Source organism: Oncorhynchus gorbuscha, linkage group LG01 (assembly GCF_021184085.1).
Source record: "Oncorhynchus gorbuscha isolate QuinsamMale2020 ecotype Even-year linkage group LG01, OgorEven_v1.0, whole genome shotgun sequence".
Classification (NCBI taxonomy): Eukaryota; Metazoa; Chordata; class Actinopteri; order Salmoniformes; family Salmonidae; genus Oncorhynchus; species Oncorhynchus gorbuscha.
In genome coordinates, this window is record NC_060173.1 from 29,799,557 (window position 1) to 29,813,195 (window position 13,639).

Genomic DNA, 13,639 nt, shown 5'->3' on the forward strand with positions numbered 1-13,639 from the left:
TGTGTTATTTCATAGTTTTGATGTCTTCACTATTATTCTACAATGTAGAAAATAGTAAAAATGAAAGACAAAAACCTTGAATGAGTAGGCGTTCTGAAACCTTTTACCGGTAGTGTGTGTATATATATATATATATATATAAACATTTTCACAACCTCCAGTTATTTTCTTATAGAAACACTGTCTTAAATATTCTACAACTATGATTTTGTAAGTCCATGAACCCAAGTGGGGAAAAAAACTGAATAGTAATATCTCTATAGCACAGTGTTTACTGTTCTAGATAGTTCTAACAGCAATGTCACTAGTATGATCCCTAGTAGCTCTTCTAGGTCTTTAAGTGCATCTTGGCTGATTTGTCCTTCCAGTTCAGTGGTTGGTTGGCTTGCTATTGGTTGTGCATTCCCTTTTGAGCTTGCTATTGGTTGCTTCCAAACCCTTCAAAATCAAGGAGGGAAAAAAGGAGGATATACTCGTCATTTTATTGTCCCAAATTCTAGAATTGGTTAAAGTGGGTGCCAATATTATGCCATACTCTTATGTATAGTGGAGAGAACAAGTATTTGATACACTGCCGATTTTGCAGGTTTTCCCACTTACAAAGCATGTAGAGGTCTGTAATTTGTATCATAGGTACACTTCAACTGTGAGCGACAGAATCTAAAACAAAAATCCGCAAAATCACATTGTATGATTTTTAAGTAATGAATTAGCATTTTATTGCATGAAATAAGTATTTTACACATCAGAAAAGCAGAACTTAATATTTGGTACAGAAACCTTTGTTTGCAATTACAGAAATCATACGTTTCCTGTAGTTCTTGACCAGGTTTTCACACACTGCAGCAGGGATTTTGGCTCTAAATGCTTTGTAAGTAGGAAAACCTGCAAAATCGACAGTGTATCAAATACTTGTTCTCCCCACTGTAGCTACGACCTCCAGCTTTTAGACTTCTAGTCTTTCAACAATGGTGAGTCTGACCACACTACAGAGTCTAGAAGTGTGGCACTCCTCCCTTTCTACCATCCTTTCTTCCTTCCCAGTCCAGAGTTCTCTTCCATCTCTGCATCTGACTGGGAACCAATCCAGTTTCCTCTCTCCAGAGGTCAGTCAGTCTGTCTGTCTGTCTCTGTCAATCTGTCAGGAGCAGAGCAGGGAGTCACCGGGGAAGGTGACCTTTGAGCTGCCCCTTGCCCCAGTGCACGTTGGGAAGGGTCAGACACTTCCTGAAGTGCTCTAGCTGAGCCTGCAGTCTCTCTCTCTCATCTTTCACCCTCTGTCTCTGACTCAGCAGCTCCTAGAGAGAGAGAGAAAGAGAGGGAATGGAGCAAGAGAGATAAAGAGCGAGAGTGTTTACTAAAAGAGTGAGTAGGGGTGAACAAAGCACATTGGTGTAAACAAACAGTCACAGACAGACAGACAGACAGACAGACAGACAGACAGACAGACAGACAGACAGACAGACAGACAGACAGACAGACAGACAGACAGACAGACAGACAGACAGACAGACAGACAGACAGACAGACAGACAGACAGACAGACAGACAGACAGACACAGACACACAGACACACAGACACACAGACACACAGAGTGCTGATCAAGCTTTAGTTTTTTACTTTTTGATCATAATAAATCAAATTGTATGGACAGATCCTAGATCCTCAAAAAGTTGAGGATTGGCATCCGACCGCAAGGCACGACAGATGGTAGTGTGTACGGCCCTGTACATCACTGGAGCCCAGCTTCCAGTCATCCAGGACCTCTATACCAGCCGGTGTCAGAGGAAGGCCCTAAAAATTGTCTCCAGCTACCCAAGTCCTAGATTGTTCTCTCTGCTACCGCATGTCTGGAACCAACAGGACCCTGAACAGCTTCTTCCCCCAAGCCACAAGACTGCTGAATAGTTAGTCTGGGTGGCTATTGGCTAACTATTTAACTCTCTGCATTGACCTTTCCTTTTATCCTGTTGGCTAGTCACTTTATCCCTATCTATATGTACATATCTCCACGCAAATCAAATGTTATTTGTCACATGCGTCGAATACAACAGGTGTAGACCTCACTGTGAAATGCTTACTTACCAGCCCTTACTTAACCAACAATGCAGTTCAAGAAATAGAGTTAAGAAAATATTCACTACATTTAAAAAAAATCAAAATAAAGTAAAAAGTAACACAATAAAATAACAATAACGAGGCTATATACAGGGGGTTACCGGTACGGACTCAATGTCGAGATCATTTGTACATGTAGGTTGGGGTAAAGTGACTGTGCATAGATAATAAACAGCGAGTAGCAGAAATGTAAAAATAAAGGGGGGGGGGGGGGTCAAAGTAAATAGTCTGGGTAGCCATTTGATTAACTGTTCACTGCTCGCTGTGCAGTAGCAGAGAGAACAGTCTCTAACTTGGGTGACTGGAGTCTATGACAACCTTTTGGGCCTTCCTCTGACCCCGCCTAGTATATAGGTCCTGTATGGCAGGAAGCTTGGCCACAGTGATGTACTGGTCCATATGCACTACCCTCTGTAGTGCCTTACAGTCAGATGCCGAGCAGTTGTCATACCAGGCGGTGATGCAACCGGGCAGGACGCTCTTGATGGTGCAGCTGTATAACGTTTTGAGGATCTGGGGAGCCAATCATCCTCAATTACCTCGTACCCCTGCATATCGACTCAGTACTGGTACCCTGTGTATATATTCTCTTTTTTTCTGCATTGCTGGGAAGTGTCCATAAATAAACATTTCACTGTTGGTCTACACCTGTCGTTTACAAAGCATGTGACAAATAACATTTTATTTGATTAGATCAGTACTCCTACTCTGAGACACTTTGTGGATATGGGAGCCTTGTGGACACTTTGTAGATATGGGAGCCTTGTGGACACTTTGTAGATATGGGAGACTTGTGGACACTTTGTAGATATGGGAGCCTTGTGGACACTTTGTAGATATGGGAGCCTTGTGGACACTTTGTAGATATGGGAGCCTTGTGGACACTTTGTGGATATGGGAGCCTTGTGGACACTTTGTAGATATGGGAGACTTGTGGACACTTTGTAGATATGGGAGCCTTGTGGACACTTTGTAGATATGGGAGCCTTGTGGACACTTTGTAGATATGGGAACCTTGTGGACACTGTAGATATGGGAGCCTTGTGGACACTGTAGATATGGGAGCCTTGTGGACACTTTGTAGATATGGGAGCCTTGTGGACACTTTGTAGATATGGGAGCCTTGTGGACACTTTGTAGATATGGGAGCCTTGTGGACACTTTGTGGATATGGGAGCCTTGTGGACACTTTGAGGATATGGGAGCCTTGTGGACACTTTGTGGATATGGGAGCCTTGTGGACACTTTTTAGATATGGGAGCTGAGTTTCTTACCGCCATGCTGTGTGAGAGTTGTTCAGCTGTCAGGCTGAGAGTGTAGTTCTGAGTCTCCAGCCTCCTGCACTGACTGTGGAGAACCTGTCTCTCCATACCCCGCTCTGAGAGAGAGGGGGAAGAGAGAAATAGAGAGAGCGACAGGAGGGTAAAGGGAAGATATGGGGTCATAGAGGGAGAGGGAGGAAGACAGATAGGGAGATGGGCATAGATAGAGGATGAGAAATTGTGTGTTGGGGGAAGAGAAAGAAAATTTGACTAAAAACTATTTGTAGATGAAAGGTTAACTCACCATCCACATACTCCTGATACGCCTCAAAGACGGACTCTATGCCCTTCCACTTCCTAGGGGTTTCTTCCTCATCCTCTTCCTCATCTTCCTCTGAGCGCTCAACCCGTACGCCATCAGGGTCATGGTGGGGTGGAGAAGGGTAGGGATGATGCCCATTGGTGGGGTGTGGAGGTGTGTGGAGGGGGTCTGGTCTCTTCACAGGGGGGATGTTGTAGGGCGCTGAGGGCTCAGACTTTATACTGGACTCCGGAATGCATATGGAGCTACCCAGTGTCTTGTGGGTAGACTGCAACACAGCCTGGTGGAAGTGTTGGGCGAAGTCCTCCCGGATGAATCTTTCCCAGGGCTTGTTCTGCCCATTCTGTCCAGCCAGGGCCAACTTCAGTTGGGTAGGATGGCCAAGGTGGCCTGCTCCGTTCTGGAGACCCTGGAGCCTGTTAGATGGGTGACGTTCGCACAGTCCTGCCCTGTCGGGGTGGAGGCCAAGGGGAGGGGGGTGGCGGGGTGGAGAGGGTTGGGGGTTTAGTGGGTCTGTGTGAAGGTTGTCGGGATGGTGGGGGTAGGGAGGCAAGGGGCTTGGGGAGTCTGGGTAGTCTAGTCCGTTTGACTTGCAGGCTGGGAGGTCAGGTGTGTAGTCACCTGAAAACATAAACACAGGATCTCATGGGTGTTACCCTTTGTGTGTGTGTGTGTGTGTGTGTGTGTGTGTGTGTGTGTGTGTGTGTGTGTGTGTGTGTGTGTGTGTGTGTGTGTGTGTGTGTGTGTGTGTGTGTGTGTGTGTGTGTGTGTGTGTGTGTTTGCATGTGTGTGTGTGTGTGTGTGTTTTCATGTGTGTGTGTGTGTGTGTCTTACCAGTTGAGAGAGCAGGAGTGCTGCTACAGAGGGGTAATGGGTTGTATCTGATGGTGTCCAATGTCACACTCTTTAGCTTTATAGCCTTCAGCAACCCCTCCATCTTTTCCTTATCTACAGAGCAAGAGAGAGATAGAAAAAGAGAGCAAGGGGAGGGGTGAAAATGGGATAGATTCCTCAAATTCAAATATGGACCTCAAAGCCAGTTCCACAGTTTTTTTATTCTTCTCTAATCAGGGAGAGATTTAGACACCAGGTTGGTGCAATTAACTATCAGGTAGAACAGAAAAACAGCAGTAATTCGGAACTCCTAAGGTAAGATTTTAATACCCCTTGGATAGGGCATTAGAGTACACTAGGTTGTAGTGGATAGGGGTTGGAGAATAAGAGCTAGGGTGTACTGTGCTGGGGTTAGTGTACTGTATGTTACCTCTCCTCTGCTGGCTGGTGACATGGGACAGGCTAAGCATGTTGAGGAAGTGTTTCTTGTCCTCCAGTTGGGGGAAGCAGTTCATCTCTTCAGGGGTGAGAGTGGTGCTGAGGGGGGGAACAGGTACCACAGTAGAACAAGGGGTCTTCCTCTTGCCTTGTACAGGAGGAGGGGAGATGCTGCGCTCTCTCAGCATCCTCCTCCTCTTCCTCCTCTTCTGATGAAACAGCTGGTCACGATGGGCCAGCGTGGTCAGGCCACACACACGCAGAAAACACACCTTCTACAGAGAGACAGATTACAGAGAATTAAATCATACAACGATATAATAGAAGAACAATTGAAAATGGTTAATATGTGTGGTAGTGTTTGGTAGTGTGTGGTAGTTACCTCTGAGGATGTGTCTAGTTTTAGGGGGGGCTGCTCTGCAACCCTTCTGAGGTGGGTCCTCACTTCCTCCTCATCACTCTCATCATACGACTCATCTAGATCATAGTAATACCCTGGGGGAGGGGGGAGAGAGTGAGAGTACAGACCAGAATTTTGTTAAAGCCCACCCAGATCTCGTCTTATCCCCACTTGAATGTCCACTCTCCTCACCTCCCTCCCTCCCTCTTACATACCCTTTCGTCTTACCTCCCTCCCTGGCCTCTCTCCTCCTGCTCTCCTCCAGATCCAGCTTGCTGACCAGCCTGTGCTGCTGCTGAAGGATCTTATCGTACACCACTGGGTTTTGAGGCTCCTGGCCTGGCCGCTCAGACTTCTGGAGGTCCCTGGAGGGAGAGGGGGAGCTGGGTGGGCGCTGGACCCCCAGGTCAGAGCTGGGGCTGGGGGAGGACAGGAGCAGTGAGCCCTGCTGGTGGAGGTGGTTATGGTGGTGGTTATGTTGGTGGTGGAGACTGTGAGTGGATCTTTCAAGCTCAGCCATGCTCCAGAGGCCAGAAATCTGCAGAACGGGTCCCCTGATGAAGGAAAACCTCTCTGGGCCCTCCCCCATCCTCCTGCATCCCTCCTCCCCCCGCTCCCAGCTGGGGGGCCACTCAGCTCTGGTCAGACCAGGAGGAGGGCGGGAGGGAGGAATAGGGGAGTCAAACCTGCGACGAGGGTCTGGGGAGGTCTCTGTGAGAGAGGCAGGGTTCCAGAGGGTGGTGGGAGGGACAGGGGGGTGGGGGAGGAGGTGAGGGTGAGCTTTGGGGGAGATGAGTGGAGGTGGGGCTCCTAGGTGGGGTTGAGACTCTCTGTTGCCTGGGTCACGCTGGCTGGCGTTGGACCTGTGAAGACAAGAAAAACAATATAGTCACACACAAACACACACAAACACAAACACATTTGGTTTTATCAGAGTTGACCTTGATGGTGCAGCCAAGCTAAAAGCAGAGTAGAACGAGTACTGACTCGGAGGATACTGCAGTGTTATCTTAATACATGCATAAACGCACGCACATCAGTGTTTCATTTGTAAAAGTGAGCCCGGGGTGATGTGGGAGGCTCTGAAGTGCCAGATAAAAAAAATCACCTGCATGCATTATCATTGCTTTTGCGTTATCATTGCTTTTCCATGATCATTGCTTTTTCATTGCTTTTGCATTATCATTGCTTTTGCGTTATCATTGCTTTTCCATGATCATTGCTTTTCCATTGCTTTTGCATTATCATTGCTTTTCCATTACCATTGCTTTTGCATTATCATTGTTTTTGCATTGCCATTGCTTTTGCATTATCATTGCTTTTCCATTATCATTGCTTTTGCGTTATCATTGCTTTTCCATTATCATTGCTTTTCGCGTTATCATTGCTTTTCCATGATCATTGCTTTTGCATTATCATTGCTTTTGCATTATCATTGTTTTTGCATTACCGTTGCTTTTGCATTATCATTGCTTTTCCATTATCATTGCTTTTTGCGTTATCATTGCTTTTCCATTATCGTTGCTTTTCGCGTTATCATTGCTTTTCCATTATCGTTGCTTTTCCATTGCTTTTGCATTATCATTGCTTTTCCATTATCATTGATTTTGCATTACCATTGCTTTTTCATCACCATTGATGTTGCATTATCATTGCTTTTGCATTATCATCGCTTTTGCATTATCACTGCTTTTATTTAAGTCATTACATTTAAGTCATTTAGCAGACGCTCTTATCCAGAGCGACTTACAAATTGGTGCATTCACCTTATGACATCCAGTGAAACAGCCAGTTTACAATAGTGCATCTAAATATTTTAAGGGGGGGGGGGTGAGAAGGATTACTTTTAACTATCCTAAGTATTCCTTAAAGAGGTGGGGTTTCAGGTGTCTCCGGAAGGTGGTGATTGACTCCGCTGTCCTGGCGTCGTGAGGGAGTTTGTTCCACCATTGGGGAGCCAGAGCAGCGAACAGTTTTGACTGGGCTGAGCGGGAACTGTACTTCCTCAGTGGTAGGGAGGCGAGCAGGCCAGAGGTGGATGAACGCAGTGCCCTTATTTGGGTGTAGGGCCTGATCAGAGCCTGGAGGTACTGAGGTGCCCGTTCCCCTCACAGCTCCGTAGGCAAGCACCATGGTCTTGTAGCGGATGCGAGCTTCAACTGGAAGCCAGTGGAGAGAGCGGAGGAGCGGGGTGACGTGAGAGAACTTGGGAAGGTTGAACACTAGACGGGCTGCGGCGTTCTGGATGAGTTGTAGGGGTTTAATGGCACAGGCAGGGAGCCCAGCCAACAGCGAGTTGCAGTAATCCAGACGGGAGATGACAAGTGCCTGGATTAGGACCTGCGCCGCTTCCTGTGTGAGGCAGGGTCGTACTCTGCGGATGTTGTAGAGCATGAACCTACAGGAACAGGCCACCGCCTTGATGTTAGTTGAGAACTACAGGGTGTTGTCCAGGATCACGCCAAGGTTCTTAGCGCCCTGGGAGGAGGACACAATGGAGTTGTCAACCGTGATGGCGAGATCATGGAACGGGCAGTCCTTCCCCGGGAGGAAGAGCAGCTCCGTCTTGCCGAAGTTCAGCTTGAGGTGGTGATCCGTCATCCACACTGATATGTCTGCCAGACATGCAGAGATGCGATTCGCCACCTGGTCATCAGAAGGGGGAAAGGAGAAGATTAATTGTGTGTCGTCTGCATAGCAATGATAGGAGAGACCATGTGAGGTTATGACAGAGCCAAGTGACTTGGTGTATAGCGAGAATAGGAGAGGGCCTAGAACAGAGCCCTGGGGGACACCAGTGGTGAGAGCGCGTGGTGAAGAGACAGATTCTCGCCACGCCACCTGGTAGGAGCGACCTGTCAGGTAGGACGCAATCCAAGCGTGGGCCGCGCCGGAGATGCCCAACTCGGAGAGGGTGGAGAGGAGGATCTGATGGTTCACAGTATCGAAGGCAGCCGATAGGTCTAGAAGGATGAGAGCAGAGGAGAGAGAGTTAGCTTTAGCGGTGCGAAGCGCCTCCGTGATACAGAGAAGAGCAGTCTCAGTTGAATGACTAGTCTTGAAACCTGACTGATTTGAATCAAGAAGGTCATTCTGAGAGAGATAGCGGGAGAGCTGACCAAGGACGGCACGTTCAAGAGTTTTGGAGAGAAAAGAAAGAAGGGATACTGGTCTGTAGTTGTTAACATCGGAGGGATCGAGTGTAGGTTTTTTCAGAAGGGGTGCAACTCTCGCTCTCTTGAAGACGGAAGGGACGTAGCCAGCGGTCAGGGATAAGTTGATGAGCGAGGTGAGGTAAGGGAGAAGGTCTCCGGAAATGGTCTGGAGAAGAGAGGAGGGGATAGGGTCGAGCGGGCAGGTTGTTGGGCGGCCGGCCGTCACAAGACGCGAGATTTCATCTGGAGAGAGAGGGGAGAAAGAGGTCAGAGCACAGGGTAGGGCAGTGTGAGCAGAACCAGCGGTGTCGTTTGACTTAGCAAACGAGGATCGGATGTCGTCGGCCTTCAATTCAAAATGGTTGACGAAGTCATCTGCAGAGAGGGAGGAGGGGGAGGAGGGGGAGGAGGATTCAGGAGGGAGGAGAAGGTGGCAAAGAGCTTCCTAGGGTTAGAGGCAGATGCTTGGAATTTAGAGTGGTAGAAAGTGGCTTTAGCAGCAGAGACAGAGGAGGAAAATGTAGAGAGGAGGGAGCGAAAGGATGCCAGGTCCGCAGGGAGGCGAGTTTTCCTCCATTTCCGCTCGGCTGCCCGGAGCCCTGTTCTGTGAGCTCGTAATGAGTCGTCAAGCCACGGAGCGGGAGGGGAGGACCGAGCCAGCCTGGAAGATAGGGGACATAGAGAGTCAAAGGATGCAGAAAGGGAGGAGAGGAGGGTTGAGGAGGCAGAATCAGGAGATAGGTTGGAGAAGGTTTAAGCAGAGGTAAGAGATGATAGGATGGAAGAGGAGAGAGTAGCGGGGGAGAGACGGCGCGATACCATCCGAGTAGGGGCAGTGTGGGAAGTGTTGGATGAGAGCGAGAGGGAAAAGGATACAAGGTAGTGGTCGGAGACTTGGAGGGGAGTTGCAATGAGGTTAGTGGAAGAACAGCATCTAGTAAAGATGAGGTCGAGCGTATTGGCTGCCTTGTGAGTAGGGGGGGAAGGTGAGAGGGTGAGGTCAAAAGAGGAGTGGAAAGAAGGAGGCAGAGAGGAATGAGTCAAAGGTAGACGTGGGGAGGTTAAAGTCGCCCAGAACTGTGAGAGGTGAGCCGTCCTCAGGAAAGAAAGTGAGCCGTCCTTTTACATTATTATTGCTTTTCCATTACCATTGCTTTTCCATTATCATTGCTTTTGCATTACCATTGCTTTTGCATTATCATTGCTTTTGCATTACCATTGCTCTTGCATTATCATTGCTTTTGCATTACCATTGCTTTTCTATTACCATTGCTTTTCCATTACAATTGCCTTTGCATTATCATTGCTTATGCATTATCATCGCTTTTGCGTTATCATCGCTTTTGCATTATTATCGCTTTTCCATTACCATTGCTTTTCCATTACCATTGCTTTTGCATTACCATTGCTTTTGCATTATCTTTGCTTTTGCATTACCATTGCTTTTCCATTATCATTGATTTTGCATTATCATCGCTTTTACATTATCATTGCTTTTCCATTACCATTGCTTTTCCATTATCATTGCTTTTGCATTACCATTGCTTTTGCATTATCATTGCTTTGCCATTACCATTGCTTTTGCATTACCATTGCTTTTCCATTGCCCTTGCTTTTCCATTACCGTTGCCTTTGCATTATCATTGTCATTGCATTATCATTGCTTTTGCATTACCATTGCTTTTCCATTATCATTGATTTTGCATTATCATCGCTTTTGCATTATCATTGCTTTTACATTATTATTGCTTTTCCATTACCATTGCTTTTCCATTATCATTGCTTTTGCATTACCATTGCTTTTGCATTATCATTGCTTTGCCATTACCATTGCTTTTGCATTACCATTGCTTTTCCATTACCCTTGCTTTTCCATTACCGTTGCCTTTGCATTATCATTGTCTTTGCATTATCATTGCTTTTGCATTATCATCGCTTTTCCATTACCATTGCTTTTTCATTACCATTGCTTTTCCATTACCATTGCTTTTGCATTATCATTGTTTTTCCATTACCCTTGCTTTTGCATTATCATTGCTTTTCCATTACCATCGCTTTTCCATTATCATTGCTTTTCCATCATCATTGCTCTTGCATTATCATTGTTTTCCCATTATCATTGCTTTTGCATTACCATTGCTTTTCCATTACCATTGCCTTTGCATTATCATTCTCTTTTGCATTATCATTGCTTTTGCATTATCGTCGCTTTTCCATTACCGTTGCTTTTCCATTACCGTTGCCTTTGCATTATCATTGCTTTTGCATTATCAGCGCTTTTCCATTACCATTGCTTTTCCATTATCATCGCTTTCCCATTATCATTGCTTTTCCATCATCATTGCTCTTGCATTATCATTTTTTCCCCATTATCATTGCTTTTGCATTACCATTGCTTTTGCGTACTGGCATAGAGCAGTAGAGTAGAGGTGCTTGCAGAAGTTGCACACATGGGGGAAAAATATGGAGCCTAGGGTCTAGGAAAAAAAAATCCACAATTTTTGATGACTGGATACTTTAGCAGAATCTTTTCTTATTACCTCACAAATGATCCAAATGACAGGCTACACTTTGACATTGACAAACTGAGAATCTCAGATCAATAAAAATAGTCTAAGCCGAGGTGTGAGGAGACACAAAGTGTACAATATGAGGAGGAAATGATAGTCCTAAAAAAGCTTTCCAGTTTCACTGACTCAGCCAATGATGCACAGCTCACTCACCAGCGATGGTCAATGCGCTCATGCCAAAAGCTCATCTGTCTCTTGTTTTACTTTGTAAAACAGTGCTGTTCACTTAAAAGGCCTATTTGGAACTTGATCAAATATTTTGGTAGATTATAGACAGATTAGTCTTCTCTTTTCAGCAGGAGCCATATGCTTACCAACGATTGTATTTGAAATATTGCAAAAGGCCTGTTTTGGCTAGATGCTGACAGATTTGCTATTTCTCCTCTGTGGCTAAATTATAGGCATAGGCCCACTCCTGAATGATTCCCTTTCTTTCTGAACTGACAGCAGTAATTCTAGAACTTTGGCAAATGTATTTCAATTCAATAGGAGTGCTGTGGCACCTCCAGCACGCTTCCCTATGATTATGATTCTATAAGGAATTAAATGATGAAGTGCAACGCTGGAGAGATGAAAGTTGCAGGCTCATGTCTATCAGAGCAGAGAGAGATCATAGACAGTGAATATCATTCTAGTTCTGTGAGAGTTACAGGCAAGCTGCTCTCTCTCACCACAGCAATGACCACTCGTTGGTCTATTCACTATTCACATGACGTTTTTAGGGGGCAGGAGAATTACAGACAAGGCAACTTGAATGAACTCTGATTGTTTTTATTAACATTTTTACATTACAAACAGTGATAAGCAGTGGCGGAAAAAGTACTGAATTGTCATACTTACAAAAGTAAAGATACATTTATAGAAAATGACTCAAGTAAAAGTGGAAGTCACCTAGTAAAATACTACTTGAGTAAACGTCTAAAAGTATTTGGTTTAAAAAAATACTTAAGTATCAAAAGTAAATGTAATTGCTAAAATATACTTAAGTATCAAAAGTAAAAGTAAGAATCATTTCAAATTTCTTATAATAAGCAAACGGACGGCACCATTTTCCTTTTTTCTTTTATTTACGGATAGCCAGGAGCAGGAGCACAATCTAACACTCAGACTCCATTTACAAACCAAGCACGTGTTTAGTGAGTCCGCCAGATCAGAGGCAGTAGGGATGACAAGTGATATTCTCTCGATACGTTTGCGAGTTAGACCATTTTCCTGTACTGCTAAGCATTCAAAATGTAAAGAGTACTTTTGGGTGTCACGGAAAATGTATGGAGTAAAAAGTACATAATTGTATTTAGGAATGTAGTGAACTATAAGTAAAAGTTGTCAAAAATATAAATAGTAGAGTAAAGTACAGCTACCCAAAAAACGACTTAAGTAGAACTTTCAAGTATTTTTACTTAAGTACTTTACACCACAAGAGGTAACGGATCCTAGAAAATGGGTTCCGGAACGAACCATTTAAAAACAGAACGGTGCCAGATCCTGTTCCTGTTGGGGAAACTGATTAACGTATGCATTTCTCAACTGCTTGTTCCCTGCCTGATTAGACACTCACCTGTAGCTGTGTCTCCTAGGCTCCACCCCTTCCCCAGGTGACCACGCCTCACTCTCCTGCCCCTGCCGGCGTTGCTTTGACAACCAGAGATTCTCCCCATTGGCCTGCTTCATTGCAGAGGCCAGTGTTCCATGGAGCCCCCCGGTAGAGGCTGAGGCAGTGTGTGCGTTCCCCATCTGAGAGGGCACCAGGGTGGAAATGGGGTGAGAGGCTGACCCCCTGGAGGACTGGAGGTCTGGCTGTAGAGGTTTAGGGACTGGGAGGGCAGGGAGGGTGGGCTTACCTGGGGAAAAGAAATGAAGTATTATAATTAAACACTACATTATGCACTTTATAATGCATGATATGGATGGTGACCAGTCTCTACTTTCAAGAGAAATATCTGGTGCTTAATTAACAGGAAATCAACCAATCAGTGTGTGTATTTAATATTTACTGTATATGTGTGTGTGTGTGTGTATGTGTGTATGTACACCGCACCCAGCCTTTTGGGTGTCAGCCTCTCCCCAGGTCTGACCCTGTCCACCGGCAGAGCCGTGAGAGCCTTCAGTCCAGCAAGGTACTGAGTCCCCACCGCTTTCACCATCTCCCTCTCCCTCTCTCTCTCCCTCTGCCTTTCTCGCTCCCTTTCTCTCTCTCTGTCCCGCTCCCTCTCTCTCTCCCTTTCCAGCTCCAGCTCCCTCTGTTTCTCTCGTTGGCGAAGATCTTCCTCCATCTGTAGTCTGTGGGGAGGTTAAAAGATACACACACATCCACACACCACAGACACATGGGAGAGATGACGAGAGATGCAACACCCAACATGGGGCTGATTAACCACACACTGTTAAACACACACACCTATCCACACACATGCCCACGCTTGCAGGCGCGCACACACACACAGAGCATTAAGACAGCATGAGTGAGCAAGAGAAGATGAACAATTAATAGGTAACCACAGGATATAAACACACACAGACACCGATGTGTGTATTGGTG

The 13,639-nt window shown here is 45.8% G+C and overlaps 1 protein-coding gene across 2 annotated transcripts in view; it reads right to left on the reverse strand.

Annotated features, from left to right (window-relative positions):
- Nucleotides 1–835: 835 nt before the first annotated feature.
- Nucleotides 836–13,639, reverse strand: part of LOC124004088 (genetic suppressor element 1-like) — a 39,711-nt gene continuing 26,907 nt past the window's right edge. For both annotated transcript variants that reach the window (XM_046312946.1, XM_046312905.1), the window contains exons 7-15: nucleotides 13,139–13,380; nucleotides 12,659–12,941; nucleotides 5,604–6,238; nucleotides 5,358–5,470; nucleotides 4,968–5,250; nucleotides 4,538–4,651; nucleotides 3,686–4,324; nucleotides 3,394–3,497; nucleotides 836–1,298 (exon numbers count right to left, since the gene is read on the reverse strand). In XM_046312946.1, the coding sequence (XP_046168902.1) occupies nucleotides 1,161–1,298; nucleotides 3,394–3,497; nucleotides 3,686–4,324; nucleotides 4,538–4,651; nucleotides 4,968–5,250; nucleotides 5,358–5,470; nucleotides 5,604–6,238; nucleotides 12,659–12,941; nucleotides 13,139–13,380 (2,551 nt within the window). In that variant the 3' untranslated portion in view covers nucleotides 836–1,160. The remainder of the gene's footprint in view (nucleotides 1,299–3,393; nucleotides 3,498–3,685; nucleotides 4,325–4,537; nucleotides 4,652–4,967; nucleotides 5,251–5,357; nucleotides 5,471–5,603; nucleotides 6,239–12,658; nucleotides 12,942–13,138; nucleotides 13,381–13,639) is intronic.